Source organism: Amphiprion ocellaris, chromosome 21, assembly GCF_022539595.1.
Source record: "Amphiprion ocellaris isolate individual 3 ecotype Okinawa chromosome 21, ASM2253959v1, whole genome shotgun sequence".
NCBI lineage: Eukaryota > Metazoa > Chordata > Actinopteri > Pomacentridae > Amphiprion > Amphiprion ocellaris.
Genome location: NC_072786.1, coordinates 17,229,933 through 17,248,991, shown reverse-complemented (window position 1 = coordinate 17,248,991; position 19,059 = coordinate 17,229,933). Strand labels below are relative to the sequence as shown.

Sequence of the window (19,059 nt, the reverse complement as noted above, 5' to 3'; positions counted from 1 at the left end):
ATGGTGTATGGCAACTGGGAGGACATTATGAGGGTTAAGTTTTCTCTAATTCAGGGCATTTTGTGTGCTATGGAAAATGAATTCATAGTAAGTGAAAATGTAACAGAAGCCATAGAACAAAAATAGAAACTGTTTGGAATTTAGAGAGGTCATTGAAGTGAGGTGTGGTGCCTCCACCTTAAACCAATGTGGGGAAACTCTTCATGGAAAACTTTGCATATCTTTATTTAGCCACCAAAGCTCTGTAGTGAAAAGCCGCATTAAAAGTACTTTGACTGAAGTTAGACTGCATATTTAGCTCAGTAACTACCTTAATCTTAAGTGGATTGTGCTTTTCAAATAAAGCAGAGCGAAGAGATAAAAGACGCAATAAGAGATTCCTTTAGCTTTACAAATGAAGTCTTTTAACAACTTGGAACTGAGTGCAAAATGCAAACATTATTGGAAACCAGCCCCAGTCATTTGCAATGATGAGAGGCTTTAAGAATAGAAAGCACATCAGCAAGTGTGTGTTTGTGTCAGTCTTGAAACAGAGTAGCTGTGAGGTGTCAGATTGTAAAGTCAGAGGATGGCAGGTTGCATGACCAATTATGTAAAATGTTATGAGAACCATTGTTAAAAAAAGTCCTCATCACACACATTTCTACATACACACTCACTCTCTATTAGACAGGCTGGCAAATACGCACTCATAGTCGCCACACCCTCACTCTTAGCACTCATTCAACTGCAGCAATTTTCTGTGTGTGTGCGTTGGAAAATTCCAGCAAATGGAGATGTTAGGATGTCATAGAAATGGGCACACAAACGGGGACAAACTCAAAAACAAGTACACAGTGTCATGGAGAAAACTAAACTGGATTGTGCAGATGTTTGTGTGTGCGTTTCCAGATAACTTGAATTAATTCTGTTGTGACTTTTGCATATAATTTTGGAGAGGAAGAGTTTAGGATTAGTAATGGATTGTGGTTTCATGCAGTCATCTTACATTAAGGTTTGTAATGAGATGTTTGAATAGAGATAAAAGTCATCTAGGCCTTATAGTTGGGCAAGATGATAGTGTATATGTGGATGCTTCATAAACTTCTCTGCCTCACTAGGAAACATGACAGGAGAAAAAATGCTCTTGCATTATCTTTCAATATAATCTCTATTAATTTCAATGCACTCGATGTCCAAGCTTCACTGTCCCTTTGCAGAAGAAGGTCACATCTTGAGTCTCCAGTATCTCCTCAACAGCATGGATGACCAGCAACTATGCAAGCAGGATTTCAGTTTGGGAAACAGAAGTCAGGCCGGATGGTTCACAACAGTTTAAAGCCACATTTGGCTGCTTCTGCGACCTGTGCTGGGTGGATTGTCCTGGAGCAGCAGAAAGCTTAAAGCTTAATCTCCTTTTTCCTGTGACTGCTTCATACATTTGACTTTTTGTAGGCAGTGATTTGAGGCTTTATAGTGCACAGTTATGTTCCAAAATGAAAGTTACACTCCTTGGTTCCGGGCGAGGTCAAGAACTTTCCAAGGTACTCTCCTAGAGTGGTGGGTCTCAGCTTGGATTGATAGCAATTTTTTAAATTTTTGCCCGATTATTGCATCAGTGTGATGAATTGTCTTGATTTGTCAGTTAAGAATTTGCAATAATAGCCAGTGTACATTATTGTTTGGTCAAATTTTCAATATCATCAAATATATTGATGATCCTTAATGCCTACTCCTAAATTTTATAACTGTGTTCCTGTAAATTTAGACTTGGAGTGCTTGACATTTATTGATTATCTGTGTACCAGACACTTTTCAGTTTTCAGTTTAGAGGCAGGATTAAAGTTTGAGCTATTGGTTAGTTGGGTGCGAGGTAGCAAGTGGGTCAAATTCTTACTGGCTTGTAAAGCTAGGAGGCTAACTAGTTGTGGAGGGCTTGAAGATTGGTAGCAATGAATGCCCTCATCCATAAAGCAACCACAGAACACAATAAAAATGGATTTTCAATATATGGGACCTTTAAATATATGCGTCCCCTATATGACTTAACTGTCAAGTCAAGCCAGACCTGACACACTCTTATGTGGGATAGAAATTTAAATTACTTTCGACATTCACAATAACCATGTGTGCATTTGAGAACAAAAATATTTCATTTGTTTATTATTATTCAGGAACATTTGAGGTCTTAACCTCTCTGCAGAAAAACAGCCTAACATGCATATTATTGTCTTTAGTTTTTTGTTTTTTTTAACACTTAGCCCCAGGAAGGCAGCATGACACACACTGAAAAAACACTCCAAACTCAACCCTCTCCAGCCACTGACACTCATTCTTATTCATATGGTATCTGGAAGAGACATATGGCTAATTGCACTCAACCATTTCCTGCTCATACAAAGACACACATGTATGCAGCACAGTCATGGCATTAGCACAAGAGCCCTCATATAAACAGTGGCCTACATAATACACACTGTCTAACTTGACTGCTCTGTCTCTCTCTCTTTGTAAATGGGTCAGTTGAGACAGACCACTGGTCAGACAGACTTGGCAAGCTTCGTTCTGCAGACTGTGTGTGTGCTGTTGTTATCGAAGTTGTTAAATTCTTTAAGAGCTTTGTAATGGGGTGCGTTTGTGAATGAAGCTTTCTTGTTGACACGAGTTTGCTGCCACTAGGACTATTGTTGAAAATTCAGTGAAGCATAAGTACGAAACATGAGTACTTCTGAATTATAAGCCATCTGATTATAAATTTAGTTTGAATGCAGGAAATTGCTAAGAAAACACCGTGCTTTAGCTGCTACTCTTGTTGATTCTCTATGAAGTCAGCCTTATGTGACCATATAAGTATATGGGCTGTATGTGTGTCCGTTGTCTGGGCTCTGTTCCCTAAATACCCTTCAGGAAACCATAGCGTATTTTGGGAACACGGCAAGTGTGTGGTTTTGGGAAATGTGTGTAAGGAAAGAGCCTTTTTTTCCCTTCTGTTTTTCAGTATAAATAATAACTGAGCAGTTTACACCTAATCCTGTGTGTGAAGCCCTATTAGGCAATAATATGCATTGCTGTCTGTGTTTTTGTCTGATAATGTGTGTGAATCAGTGCTGGCATCACACCGAGGCATGATGATGAGATTTCAAGGCTTTGAACAGGGAGGATCTGCCTGTGTTTTCTCTTATCGCTGCCTTTGCATGAGGAGGATTTGCGGTCTTAGAACTGTCAGGGAGTCTGAGGGAGTGCAAAACAGAAAACACTGCTGTTTGTGTCCAACCCCACTAATGATGGGGTGTTGGTCCCTTAGGTTTGTCTGTCTGGAAGAGTGTCTGTTTTTTTCCCTCTATGGTTATGCCTATTATTGTTATTTTGTGGTTGTGCAATTTAATATTTTGTCATTTTTTCCTAGCTGGAACTGCTGGCAGTTGCTACTCTACCACATTTGGACAACACACCATTTTTATTGTGCGCTTCGATCTCGTAAATACTTCTATTATGTAACAACAAATTACAGAAACTGAAGGCACAACAATAGCTTTTGTGTGCCACTCGTTTGTCTGCTTATATGCGTATAAAGTTGTCCTTTATGATGCAAAGGTCAGTTCATTAACCTTTAATTACTGATAGTAGCACAATGTAGAACTAACTACACAAACTGCTTTTACTATAGAAGATTACAGTGGCACGAACATGTAAAATACGTATTGACAGCCTCATTTTCTAATATATACTGGTAAAGCGACTGCAGGTGTAATGCACAGCAGAGTGTAAAACTGAAAGTCTTAATTGTTCCTACCTTTGAGCCTATTGGGCACTTCATTGAACCATATATCTAGACGATAAAATATAGGCCATTTGTTTTTATTTAGGCAGACCAATACCAAAAGCGTAGTTGGTGTTAAAGGGGTTTTAAATAATTCAAACAAACAGAAGAATTGTTTGTCATTTATCATGCAGAGATATTAAATAGTCACTTTGTCTAGTAAAAAAAAAAGTTAAAACTTTAGATATTGATGTAATTGTTTATATTTGAAGGTAACTGAAAACTGAAACAGTTCATGGAAAATACCTGACAAATCTAGGAACCTCCTTTCTTTGTTGCAGAAATGATTAGCAACTTTCCAAAAATGATCTTTAAATACTTCACAGCATACTGTCTAGTTGTTTATTAATATTGTCTCTGTGTATATCATCATATCTCCTCCCACTGACACATTGAGTGCGAATGTTGATAAAAATCATTGCAACCCTAACAACGTGTATACATTTATACATCTTAGGAATTATATATCTTAAAGTGCCAAAATCAGTCCCATGAAACTGATCTTTAATATCTGTATTTCTCTTGTGTGAGTCAAGGATTAGGATTTACTTCTGTGTGTAAATGATGAAAATAGATGTTACTTTCTCAGCTGCCTTGTAGTGTTTGCTCTTTATATGCACTCACCATTTTATTCCATGTTTCTTTTCTTTTATGTCCACTTTTATCACCAATTCTTCACTTGAGTTTTTGTTTAAAGGCCTTTATTGACACCATAAGCCAATTTGCTTGTGTTACCACAAAGACAGAGTGTACACTATGTTTCCTCTATTATCTCATTGTCTTTGTCTTTCACATTGAGGTAAAAATATGCATTATTTGCATGTTTATGTCATACCAACAAACAATCGTGTGATATGGACCATCAGCTAAAACCGCAGACAGGGGAAATCTTATTAAAATGGCAAGCCAACACTCTGTGTTGGAAAATGAGAAATGGGCAAGCATAAGATTAAAGCTAATGGACTGATATTCTGTGTTTTTTTCAGTCTGTATCATTTTCTTGTGCCACGTTGGCTCTGGTACAGCTGGCTTCATCATTGGACTACCAATAATCGGTATCTGCCCTGAGAAACCATATTGATCCCCAGTGCAGTGATTACCACAAGTGTGCCAAGAAGAACTGGTGAACAGGCAACAGCATGTTGGGTGTTCAAGGCTCACTAATGTGCATGTGGAGTAGTGTGAAGCAATGATGAAGGTGCCTGGTCTGATGAATCACACCATGTGGATGGTTGGGTGCATGTACAGTGTTTATGTAGGAAAAGATGGCAGCAGGATGCACTAAGAGAAGAAGGCAAACCAGCAGAGGCACTACGATACACAGTGAGAGATGGGGGAGGAGTGATGATCGTAATCATAGACAACAGCAAGAAAGAGACTTTCTTCCTGTTGCTAAAAATGTCTTTTGCCTTCTGGGGTAAATGTGTACACGCACGCACATACGCACACACAGTTGCACTTTGCATTGCATATAAAGCCACATCTCTGCAACTTTACCAGCAAGCAGCATACATGCAGCATTTATGTGTGCAGGACCTGGGTTCTTGTAACATTTTTTTGTTCTGGTGGTTTGCACTGCTGTGGTTGACATACAGACTTCACACTTGGCTGGAGTAGAACATTTTCTCTCCTTCCTGCTTTTGAACTTCACATTCTCACATTCTTGACACACTGGTCTTGGACTGGCTCTACCACGACTTTGAACATAAGGACTTTGACGCACACACTCACACTAAAAGTACTCTGAAGTGGTGGCTTTATCACACATATAAACACTGTGTGTTGTGGTTTGCATTTGGCAGATAAGCTGTGGAGCTGTCAAACGGTCTAGTGCTATGATCTCTCACATGCATTTCTTTAAGATAACCGTGTCATGGACTGAAGGCGGTCACAGAACTGACTCATCAGACAATCTTCATAAAGAAAGCATATCTTAACAGCAGCGGCACATCTAAGCATAGAAACAGTGAGAAGTAGAAACAATGATAGAAAAATGCACTGTAAATGAATATGTCAGGGACTGACTGTCCTGGCTGGGAGCACAGACAAGCCTTCACATGCAAAGCAGGATTTCTTCAGCTGGCTACTTAAGACTAGCTGTTCAACCTTTAGTGGAAAGCTTGAGAGTAAAAGCAGAACAAGTTAAGAGGATGGAGAGGAAGCAGCAGACTTCTTTAAGACTCTTCAAAAAACAAATACCTCCATATGTTTACAGTAATATTTCACTGGGTTAATGTCTTCCTGGATTTAAGCTAACGAATTCAAAGAAAAAATGGAAAGCTCCTGCTACCCTCTGAGTCAGCCTGGCAGCACTGCTGCCCTCCATCCATCCATCCCTCCCACTCACACAGCAGGACAACGCTACACTTATGTAACAGAGAAGCAGAAAAGAGATACAAAGAGACTGAAACACGGAGGAGGAAGGAAGAGAGGTTGGGACAAAGAAGAGGGAAGGAGAGTGGCTAACCACGAAGCCACCATGTTTTCCACTTTACAGCTTCCTATTAACCACCTCTTATTCTCCTCGATCTCCCCTTCCAAATCTTTTTTCTTTCATTTATTCCTTATTAACAGTCATGGTTAAATAAGTTACACTCTCTGTGTAATCACCAAATGTCCTTGCAGTGACAAAACAAAATCAGAAATGCACAATAATCACATTAAGATGGAATAATCTTTGGAAATAAACAGGTGATCTTGTGCAGTAGTATCAGGGAGCTTCTGTTGTCTTAGCAATCGCACCTTTTTATTATCCTCAGTGTTGAGCTTTGACTTTGAAGTTCAGTTCTTATTGAAGTGGATTCAGCCCGACTGTCTCTACTTTAACCACAACAAACAAGATCCCATCACGTCCATCACCCAAAGCTCCTGTTTCAAACACAGCTTACTGTAATAACACACTGACTGTCACACTGACATACTGGAATGCTCATGGGTGCATGGTAGCTCTATTTCCTGTACACTTCCCATCAGTGACCCAGATACTGATAGTCAACTGGTAGTGACTGTAGGTTATTGTGGAGGTGTTTGGCCTTGAATATAATTATGAAATATATTGACTTCAACAGGACCATAAACTAAATGTAATCTAATTTGACCAAGGGCACTAGTGGAAATTTTATTGATATTCTTTAAAAGTGATATGATCTGTCTTTTACCCCTTTGCTTACATTTTCCTGACTAAATGGCTAATTATGCAAAACATAATCAGCAGATTGATTGATTGTGGTTGTATCCTCATAGTAGAAATAAGTCGAGGCTTATTGTAAGAATTGGATCACGAATAATTATAAATTTCTGTCTAATATTCTTGAACCACACTGCTAATATCACAGCGGTATCCGTACTTTTTTGAGCTTTTCTCAATTCTTTCGCTATGATATTGTGTTGTACATTAAATGATGGCTCATTTCAGCTTGTGTAAGCGTGTGGAGAAAGCATATGCCAGAAAAGCAAGAATGTAAATTCAGTCATGGCTAGAAATAGAGAGAATTAAAAAAAAATTCTGTGCAGTATAATGCTGTAAATCATCAAAAAAGAAAAAAAAATAATTTCTTTGATTATTTACTTTCATAAATATACAATCTAGAATCTACATGTGTAGCATCTTCCCCAGTGCCCACAGGTGTTAGAACTATTGTGGAAAATATGGTAACTCTAGTGTACTATAGATAGTTTGCTGCTTACACTTATATTTGGTTTCTATACTTGTATCTGCTCTGTGTAAACACAGCCTGCAGTTCAGCCCAGTTCAATCAAAAAGACTCAGAATTTTTGTCATGTGGCTGCTGGTCAAGTCACAAAGGGCTTCATGGATTTGCTGAAGTGCACAGATTTTTTAAAAATATTTTCTACAGGATTTGACAAAAGCAAACAGTTTATTTTTGCCAAATACCTAAATTTGACATTGAATAAAACGAGTTTTGATGAAATACCATTGCTTTAAGCTCCGACTTGGTTAAGTTCTCTGACATAATGGCCTGACAGCAAAAGTAGTTATAGGACTAATGTTGGAAAGTTTTGTTTTTTTGTTTGTGGCTCTGAAAAAATGTGAAATTTGGGCATTTATTTGTTTATTGTATACAGACAGTCTAAAATTTTGCTTTTCCATTTTTACTTTATTGACATATGAGGATTGGCGTATGTTTATCCTTTCGGCTGTTTGTTAGCAACATTACTCAAAAACGGACAGACAGATTTAGATGAAATTTTCAGGGAAGATCAGAAATGACAGAAGGACCAAGTGATTAGATTTTGACAGTGATGTGGCTTCCAGTCTGGATCCACAGATTTGTTAAAGATTTCTGTATCATTGTGAGATAGTGGCACAGCGTCACTGTAACTATGACAACAAGTGAACACTACGTCAGCTGCCTGCTGACTGTCACGATTGAGATCCTATTACAAATCGACCGCTGTGGACTTATTGAGATTTGTTCGTCAGAAATGATCCAACGACTGAGCAGCCTTGTCGGAGTGCTGCACTCTCTAAGTGCTTTTTTTGTTTGTTTTTGTGCAGAATAAACAAATAAGTGATTTTGTGAGCTTCACAGGTACTGTTACAATGATTTTATGACCACTGGATAGAGCTAGGACAGTAGTTTCACCCTGTTACTGGTCTTTATGCTAAGCTAAGCGGCAACTAACTCATTTCTGCACAGAGTTGGCACATGCACCTGTTAAACAAACATAAATTCTCATCAAAACAGAGTTTAATGCACTTTGGTACTGCTGTTGTTATCTCTGTGTGTGTGTGTGTGTGTGTGTGTGTGTGTGTGTATGGGTGGGGTTCAGGTGTTACAATTAAGTGTTCGGTAACAGTATGTCTCAGTCTGAACTGTTTGTGCATTTATGAGCCTGTCTTTCTGATCATAAATACACCCAAAAGACTGCAAGTGATACAGCAGCTATTCTTAAATCATGTCCATTAAAATATATGCACGAGTGTCTGATTCAGCGGGCTCAACCAGCTCAAACCACAATGGTTAGAGTGATACTCCTGGACTGGCTTTTAGAAAAACTGTTTTTATGTTGGCAGATGGGTGTCAAGGGAGACCGCATGGGAAATGATTAGCTTTATTACTAATGTGTTTGATTTATGTGTTTCTGAGTTTGTTTAGGTGGATTTTTGCTCCAAAGCTATCCTAGTTGGGATGTCTCTGCATTGTGAGGACGTGTGCTGACTGTCCTGATTTTGAAGGTCTGAAATGGGTTTAAGTTGGGATTAGCGCTGGTGGAGTCTATTCAGTATCGTTTACATTACATGACTTTTTTTTTCTTATAAAGATATAAAGACACTTAAGTGGAATTTCCCTACAAGACTAGAAAAACCAATGTGTGCATGTGTGTGTGCATGCGTTAGTATTCTCCTCCCACTTTCCTTCGTCAATTGTCAAGACACACCTGCCTACCAGGTATAGACCTCAGTCCTCCCTCGCTCTCCTCATTACTCCGTCACTCACACTGCTCTCTCTTCTCTCTCTCTCGCTATGTGTTTTCAGTCTAAGATGCCCTAGGCGGGGAGAAGAGAAATGTAAATGGCTTCCAAAGTAAAAGATGCTGTGGTGTGGTACCAGAAAAAGGTAAGACGCTGTGCTTTTGTTCCCTTTTGCATGCTGGTGTGCATGTATTTTATTTCACAATAAAAGAAAGTCAGACTGTGGTTGTGCTCTTGTTGTGCAAGCAAATGCTGCACAGAAGAAAATTTAATCTAAAGGGAGAAGATGACAGTGGAGGTTGTTGTGCTGCTACATTTTGACTTTAAATTGCCTGCAGACTACCGCTTTGAAAAAGACTATTGAGCTTTGCTTCACATTGAAAAGTACTGTTGGCTGGTAGGTTTGTATACCGGTTGATTGCTGGCTGCACTCGGTTAATAAAAAAAAATACTTTTTAGTAATCATTAATCTTGACTTGATGTCTGCATTTAAAGTCCTTTTGAAGACATAATTACATTAAAAAAAGCTTTCATTGGGTCACTTTTTGTATACTTAGTGCATAATGTATGTCATATTTCCTTCAATTTTCTATAATAATTTGATTTTGTTGATGGTTTTTTGCTATGCTGCTTTTGCCGTCGTTTGTTTCTTGTTTTCACTTGTGCAGCATGTTGTATCCTTGTTAAGAAAGGTGTTATGTAAATAAAGATAAGTATTTTGGGATGTATGATACTGGATTTTTGACGATCTCTGAATATATATACATATTTTTCCACCTAATTGCAGAGAGCATCATGTTTCCTCTGTAGTACAATTAATATATTATTTTGCTCATTCTGATCATGATGGCCCACTGGCAATTGTAGACATAAAATATAATACTTCCCAAATGTACACATTCAATTCAACTTGCAAGTAAAACAGGCCATTTATATTTTTAGGTAACACTTAGCTGTAAACTTTCAGTCTGACAGGTTTTATCTGCCTGTCAGTGCTCATTTTGTACTGATGTTAATATATCATATTAAACACTCAGCAGATAGAGATAGAGATGGTGATGCTTTTATTCTCATTAATTCTTATTCTTGAGATTTTATTATTTTAACTTGTGTAAAGTCTAAAAAATCACTCACCATAGTCCTACCAATACTGGATTTTCAGGCCAATATAAATGTTTTAGGGTTTAAAGAAATCTGGTGAGTGTATATAGTGGGGGAAATACAACCACAGTGTTTGGTTTAAAGTTTTATATTACAGTTATTTATTGTATATTATAGTATAAAGTCAGAAAACAAATCTGTTTGTTCTAACTTCTTGCTATTTATCAACCAGCATACACAGAAATTAATATATACATAACAAGCAATTATTCTATTTCTACAGCACACCAATAAAGGCACAGCTGAAATATTGCTTCATTTCCCTTCCCTAAAACAGAAGCTAAAGATAGAATTACAAAGCATTCTGATATTAGAGCAGTCGGACTCTTTCTGTTACACCAGCATCTTTCGATGACCTCCTCACTGCTGTCAGCGGCAGCAACGTGGTCGGCCTGTTCTGCACAGACTCCAACCAAGCTGGTGTTGTGTGTCCTGTTGTTCCATAGTCTCAGATATCAGATCCTCCGCTGGACTCCAGCGCTGCTCCCCCTGCAGCTCTCAGCTTACACACTCATCTGCCTGCTCAGCCCTCGCAAACCTGCCCGTCCGTCTGTCGATACAACCTCGTCCGTCTGTCTGTCCTCTGCTTCCTCTTAAACCTCTCTCTGTACATTTGTCTGCCTTTGTCTTTTATCTCTGCGTCTCTCTGATCTTCTGCTTGCTGGCAGATGTGGATGTCAGTATTCGCTTTCACTGGAAGTAAATCAGGCGGCACAGCAGTGAAGTGGTTTGAACTGTCGCCTCACTGCAAGAAAGTTGTGGGTTTGAATCTGCTGGATTCTATGAGGAGTTTGCATGTTCTCCCTTTTCTATTTCCTTTCACAGTCCAAGGACATGCATGGTGGGTTAATTGGTTTATGTAACGGTTGTTGCCCCTGTGATTTACTGGTGACCTGTCCAGTTTGTACCTCGCCTCTCACCCCATCTCAGCTGAGATAGACTCCACCCATCCGTGACCTGCTTTAGTAAAAAGTGGGTGTAGCTAATGGATCGAATCATAATTACACTGAACGTGACTCATGTAGCTGTAAACACCGGTGTCTGTGAACTACTGCTGTCAAGGAAAATCAAAGCTTTTTTCAGCTTTATTCGTTTATTTTGGTTCTTAATCTAATTGCAAGGAATGTTGAAAATGACTTAGGAATTTTTAAAGCTACTCATCTGTAGGATTAATCTAAGCAGTAGGATTAAGAGCAATTTCCTTTAGATTAACATTAACCGTGATAGTTTTCTCTGGGCATTATGTTGCTATACTGACTGTGTGTATGTTTTGTGGGTGTCTAGTTAAGCTTGTCTGGGCAGACGTGCATCAGTGACGACAACGACTGAGTCATGAATCAACAAAATGTTTTTGGGACCAATCACACCTATCCTCAGGGCTTCTTAATCTCTGACGTGTCATTTGGTTAAGTTAAGGCTTTCTTTTTTTATTTATTTTTTTTTTATTTCTGAACATCTGAATTTAAAATGCATAAAAGATCTGGTTTGTAGCTTTTCCACCAGACATCATATCCTGTTTTTTTGCGTCTTTGCTGAGTCACAAGGGCAGAATGATTGTACTCCTCTGCATCACTTCAGATCTCTTAATTGTTCCTGTGATCCTTAGTATTGGCACAGCAGATAGGCAAACCTTGAAAGACAAAGATGAATCTATTGCACCTTATTATCTTTTCTTGTCCAGCAGTGGCTATGCTAACAATACAAGAGAGCACCATAAATACTGGCATTAAGTAAACACCTGAAATCGTGCCAAATAATGAAACTCTGCCCTCAGGAGAGTATTTTAACTGTGTTTATTTTAGGTGTGTGGCTCCTGACAGGCCTCACATGATGGAAAAATGTGTTTGAAGCTTCGGCTTTTATGAGTGGTCTAGAATTTCTGATAAGGACATCGCTCGGGTCATATAATAGGCGATGTTATTGTTATGGAACCAGAGTCTCCTGATCATCTATTTATAGGCTGGGTCCAAAGAAATGGCCTAAGAGCATATTTTCTCACTTCACCTCTGGTGGTTTTCAGAGATGTTCAATTTTAGTTGCTGAGGTTTTGAGATGCCGGGTATAGATGACATTTTTTCAAGCTGCTCACAGGAGAAGTTATTTACAAAAAGTGTCCTTGTTCTTCTAAACAATTTGCACAATCTTAGGAATGGAAAGTTTCAGGGTTGTAGTCTCATGGTTGGTTTATATCGATTGTATTTGGCGAAATTCTCAGAGGCCGGAAGTCGATGGTGGTTGTTTCGTAAGAACTCAGAAAATGGCTTCATCAGTATTATATTTGGCGGTGGGAGGAACAGACTACCTGTGAACACTCCTGCGTTTTCATAACTTGGAACTCAACCAACCTAATGAACACTAATAGGTTTAGCTTGCGACTTGAGTCAGCTCCAGACTAATAGACACACAGGTTGTTGGTGTGGCTGCATTTTGTCAAAATGGACAAAAAGTCATGCGTAAACTTTGGTTGCAGCACTTTGCGTATCATCCAGAACTATTTTCTCTGTTGAATTCCACAATAGTTCATGTCCTGGGACCATAAGTTGATATAGTTCTATATTTGGAAATCGTATGAATATGGGCTGATGTACGCTGGTCTGATGTGACCATTTCAGTATCACATAACTAGGTTGAATATGCTTCAAATGTTAGCTTTTAATGCTGATTTATAATTTATTCAGGCTAATAAGGCTGGCAAGTAGAGTGCACTCGGTGCACTGTGGCCCATTTAGTTTTTCATGAGATAACATGCAGATTTTTCCCTCTGCAGCCAATTGAAGAGAAGCTAGGATTTCAATTGACCAAGAATTTCTTTGGTGTGCAAAAGCCCCGGTCAGTTTTCATTAGAGCTACTTTCTACTGAAGAGAAAGTTGCTGTGAAGGCTGGATTGTTCAGTAAATCATCCGAAGTACCCAGCAGACAGTTCCTGTAAAGACATGTTGCTGCTGAATTATTTAAATGTGTTCCTTTTTTCAAGCCACGAGCTCCATCAACCAAATTACATTCACCCAGGCCATTGAAAAAGTTCAAATTCATGCCAGACACGTGTATATTTCACAACTCGCCTTTTTCTATTGATTTTTAAACGTGTGAAGCTCCAAAAATGTTTGGAAATTCATCAAAGAAATGGGACCGCTCTGGCTTGGAGAGAAAGTTTAATGGCAGCAGTACAAGATAAACTGCACAGATAAAAAGCCCGGTCACAGTTATTGTGTTCTACCGAAGCAGAGCTCTGCAGAGGATTTAAACTTTACAACCTGTGAAGTCGAAGAAGTGACATATTCCAGGTTGAAACGAAATGTCCACACTTTCAAACCGATTCTGACCTCTCCGGCTTCTCAAACCCTCAGGCTGTGGTCTACATGAGTCACAGTATATTTCTGACGATGCTATGTCTGGAGGCAGACTGTAAATAGACTCAGCGCTGTGTTTGTGTGGAGGCCGCCTTTTTCTCACCACAGTGCTACGCCAAGCCCATATCACAGTGAAGGCACAAGCAGCCATGAAGTCTGTATCTGCTGCGGCGCCAGACAGACTTACTTTTGATGTCTAACAGTGTTTGCTGTTGCCAAATAGGAAGCGGTTTGCAGTGGATATTATTCAGCTTTAGTGTGAACGTTTTGTCATTAAATGTATCCTGTATGAGCTTAAAATGTAATACATCAGCTTGTTTGTGTGATGACTTTAAGGTGTGTTTATAGTTGTCAATGACACAGTTCATAGGTTTGGGATTTGTGGGTGAGATCTGTGTATTTTCCTTCCCATTCACACATCAGAAAACCATTACAAATATCAGAAATACCAACAGCTACCACTCGAAGAATTGAATAATCTCCTCTTTTAATGCAGTCTCTCTGTTCCTCAAATCTGTCTGCCTAATTAGTAAGAAAACAAACAGGAATGACTCGCAATCACTTGTCCTAATGTTCCAATTTTTCTTATTAATAATGTCTTCATGAATATATTCATATTTCCTGTTAACCAAACTAATTTACAGTTAGACATTTAGTCCAACAAGCAGCCAGTTGATGGAAACAGAAAGGACAGCATGTCTAGAATTAGACGGAACTAATAAATACTGTTTGTTCAGTATAGCAGTTCTAATGCAATCAATCATAATAAAGAAAAAGTTGAATGTCTTGAAATATTTATTCTGCAAAAATAAAAACCATGGAATCATCATGTGCAACATTTGTCCAAGTGCCCCCAAGTGCTACAAATGCTGGGAAAATAATCCTGTAAATGCTATAGACACATTACTGCTTACATTTATAATTTGTTTCTACACGTCTCATATCTGCAAGGCTTACTCAGAGCAGATAAGCCATGAGTGTGGATTAGATTAAAAATGAAAATAGGAAAATATTTCTAGTATGTAGAGACTTTTTTTTTCCTTTCTAGTATTAAAAACACCTGTGGGCCCTTTGAAAAATGTTGTACCTTACATAAGTCACCCAAATAAGACTCCAATTATATGCTGGTGTTGCTTCTTTGTGTTGCATGTTTAAATAAATTGCCAACAGTTTGATATATAAACTGTACAAGGTGATGACATGTCTGTGTTGTCTTCACATATTGTAACAACTTTAATGTGGCCAATGCAGGTTTAGACTTTTAATGCTGAAACAATTAGTTCACGAATCAATCTATAGAAAATTATCTGCTAACCATTTTCTGAGCTTTTTTAACTTTTACAAATGAAAATGAGTGTATGTTTTAGTTTTATATGGGGGGGATGGACTTGTTGCTTTTCTCTGTTTTATATCATTGTAAATAAAATGTCTTTGCTTGTTTTGTATGATCAAGTCTACAAACAAAGCAAAGATGTCACCCTGAGTTCTAGAAACTTGTATTAGAACCTTTTTTCCAGCAGCAGCTCTGCAGACTAAACCATTATTTGAATAACTGAAAAAATAAACTAAAAATCAACCTTTTCAACATTGTGCCATCCCTAAAATAAGGCTCATTGTAGAGGCAAAATTGGGCTTTTAGATATTTAGAACTTAACTTTGAATCAAGACCTTTAAAGTGAGTGAAGCTATTAACTGTCTCTGTCCAGATCTTCACTTCTGTTTTAAATCTACATACAGCCAAACAAATGGTAAATATTTCCCTACTGTAAGTCCATTTTATGTCTCTATGTAAACTATCAGTATACTTTTTCCTGCTTTCTTCTACTTTGACGCCTCTATGCACTGTGAGCCGGCTGTGATGGAAAATTCCTCACCTGTTTGTGGGAATCACATATTTGAACTTGTCCAGGTGTGGTCAGCCTTGACACACTGATTAACCACTGATGTGTCTAAGTGGCTGCATGCACAAGACTTGGGTGTGAGTAAATACAGGGACACTTTGAGTTCAGCATGTGAGCAACAGGTGGAAAATTTTCAAGGATTTTTCCTGCAGAGACCCAGAAAGTTTAAAATTTGTCGGCTAATCAAAAATGGGGCTGCAACAAATAGGAAATATTTGATGAACCTGTTTTTATAAATCCAACGGTGTCTTTTGGAATGTCTAAACTATATTGAAAATACCAGAAGGCCAAATAATGTCTTCAGTCCCACTATGAGCAAACCTACTCTGATTAAAAACATGACCTAAACTATACAGAAGATTATTCAACAACTCGGATGATTATTGCCTAAAGAATGCTTAAGTTGCTACAACTTATTTTCTCTCTGTTAATAGGACAGAAATCAGTAAAACGTGTGAACCAACACATAAACCACTAAAAGAATCAGCGACTGGAAAAACGAGCAAAGGAAATGTGGGTCAGACAGCTGGTTGTGGCGTACAGATTAACCCATCTGGTGTGTTTTCACGTGTGGCCATAGTAACTCCCAGAAGGAGGCATTGCTGTAGAGTAAGGTTTATTTTCAGCTCAGACAGGTGTGTGTGTGTGTGTGTGTGTGTGTGTGTGTGTGTGTGTGTGTGTGTGTGTGTGTGTGTGTGTGTGTGTGTGTGTGTGTGTGCGTGCGTGCGTGCGTGCGTGCGTGCGTGCGTGTGTGTGTGTCAGATGGGAACATTTTGAAAGAATAAAGAGGTTTTGCTTTGGAACCACTAAAAAATGTCTTTAGGCTCTAATAGTGCTGTCATAATTATAACATTTTAGTTGTCACACAAATACTTGCAGTTTAATTGTTTTTTTTCTGTTTATTTTGTGCCTCTATTTATTTTATATTAGTGGTACTAATGGTAAATTTTGTGATTTTTACACAATCTGGCTTGAGCAAATGGAATAGTTGTGGCAGATTTTTAAAACAAATGGATAAAATACTGGTAATTTTATGTAATATCATGATTTTAAAGTTCATCAGCCAAACTGCATGTCGCATATGGTTAATTCAAAGACCGTCGGGATGTTTGAACTTTGATTCTTTCTGTTTTTTTACATTTTCTGGGTGTGTCAATTTGCCTTTTTTCTCTTTTTTCTTCACAAATATTATTATTATAACAGATATTTATTCCTAAAATGCTCCACTCATAGAAAACAGTCCATGTGGATAAAAGTACCTAGTTTAAACTTAACTCTAGCATTACAGGATCTTATTTCACTCTTTTCAAAGTCATTTTTGGTTGCACATTTATCTGAAACTCAAGAGTTCCTTTTGCACTGCTGCCTAGTTAGCATCTCCCATTGCCTACATGTGAGGCCTAAATAAAACTTTAATAAATTGTACTGTCTATCAATATGCAGTTTCTGGAATTAAGGAGTTTTGGATATGGTTTTAGTCATATTTTGCCTCTAGGAGATGTGCTGAATTAAAAAAATTTGCACATCTACAGTAATGTAGCACAACATGGAATTGAGAGCAGGCTCTATTTAGTTCAGTGTGAAAGTGCAATAAAAATATTGTGTCCCTAAAATCTGGAAACAATCATGATCCTGGTTGTGATAAAAAATAATCGTGATTATCATTTTGGCCGTATTGGTGCAGCCGTGAACTCCTGAGGGTAATATTATGGTCTCTGGCAGCTAAATGCTACTCATTAACTGTGATTGTCTGAGCACAGTTTGGCTTTCAGAGCTGTTTGGCCAAAAAAAGCTGCATACTGTGGTTGAAAACAATGCTGTGAGAATGAACAACAGACGATAAAGGGCTGGAAAATCAAAGTTGTGAGCTGAAAGATAATAAACGGTTTCATACAGATGAGGGGAGCTGCAGAGCTGGTGATAATTCTCTGTAGGTTCATTACTGTGAGCTACACCTTTCACACTACATAAGCCTTTGATCCACGGGTAATGTGAAAATATTGATCAGAGCAGATTTAATGTCAAACGGTTGAATCAGAGGACGCGAGTGTGTGTTTGAAAAGGCAGCACTCTCTTCCTGTATCTGATGCTCCAGTAGCTTGATGTCACTTGACCCCTCAAGTAGCCTGTAATAACAGATAGCAGATAAATGGCAACACTGATGGACAAAGCAGATTATTCACAGCGGGCATCTGTGTTAATGTGTTAAACCTCATGCAAGCCTGCAGACACACACTTGAACAGCTCCACCGTATCTCTGTAAACCTGTGTGTGGTTTAATACCCCCTCCATTGCAGAGGCAGTTGTTATATAACTCACCCCCCCCACTCCACTCCGCCTGGATCGTCCCTCCATCCGTCGTCATGGTGACACCGGCATTGCTGCAGCGGCACACTTGGCCTCGTCATCTTCCCTTCTGGTTCTCTCTCAACACTTGATTTGCTTGTCAAATCGTGGAAGTCTCGGATTTTTCTCAGTGAAAATGGTGTCAGTTCTTGTGTCCTTTGACCACGACTGAGAATTGTTAACCTTTTGAGATCTCCTGAAGTGATCTTTTGTGTCATTTAGTATTTAATAGCACAATAATAAGGTTCAAAACTGAGAGAAAAACTGAGATAGTGTAATTTAATTGTGTAGTTACTAAAGAACTAATGGTTACTAAAGAGGTAAACAGATACTGATGTAGGGATCAGTGTGTGTGTGTGTGTGCGTGTGCGTGTGTGGGTGTCAGGATAAGAGGATTTACAGCGCTGTTAATTCCACTCTGTCAGATCTCTGTTACCTCACGACTCCATGATGTAACAACAATTGTGCGTCTCCTCTTTCCATACCTACTGTCCTCCTCATCTACACCCTCTCCTCTGTTATCTTTCTGCTCAGTAGTCTGGTCATGTTTGTCCTCTGGCCGTCCTCCACACGCACTCAAAGCATCCATTCCTATCTCAGGGTGTGTGTGTGTGTGTGTATGTTTTTTAATGGATTGAGTGGGGTGGAAAATTAGTCGTCAGTCCAAATGTCACACAGTAAATCAGTCAGTCAGACGTCAGATTTTATGCTTTCTGGTGCCCAGATAAGGTAGTTGTTCTCTGCTGGTGGAGCCTCAGGAGCTAAAATTGTCGCCAGTTGATAAGTCACCACTCGGTATAATACAATATTTCATCTATATTGTCTTAAACCAGTATTAAAAGACATTAAAGGAAAGTTTGGGGAAATCAGTTCAACAAAAAAGCAACTGGACAATAGAAACTGCAGATTACTTGTTGCAGACATACACTACTGTTCAAAAGTTTGGGGTCACCCAAACAACTTAATGTTTTCCATGAAAACTCACTTTTTTTTCATGTGCTAACATAATTGCACAAGGGTTTTCTAATCATCAATTAGCTTTTCAACACCATTAGCTAACACAA

At 38.6% G+C, this 19,059-nt stretch overlaps 1 protein-coding gene across 4 annotated transcripts in view; it reads left to right on the top strand.

Moving 5' to 3' along the window:
* The window catches only part of LOC111565830 (protein PHTF2), a 64,697-nt gene that overhangs the window by 12,645 nt on the left and 32,993 nt on the right, over nt 1–19,059 (top strand). For 3 of the 4 annotated variants that reach the window (XM_023266103.3, XM_023266104.3, XM_023266102.3), the window contains exon 3: nt 9,301–9,381. In XM_023266103.3, coding sequence (XP_023121871.2) covers nt 9,337–9,381 — 45 coding nt within the window. In that variant the 5' untranslated portion in view covers nt 9,301–9,336. Of the gene's footprint in view, nt 1–4,785; nt 4,923–9,300; nt 9,382–19,059 lie in introns of all 4 variants that reach the window. The other variant, XM_055006534.1, reaches the window with a different exon arrangement.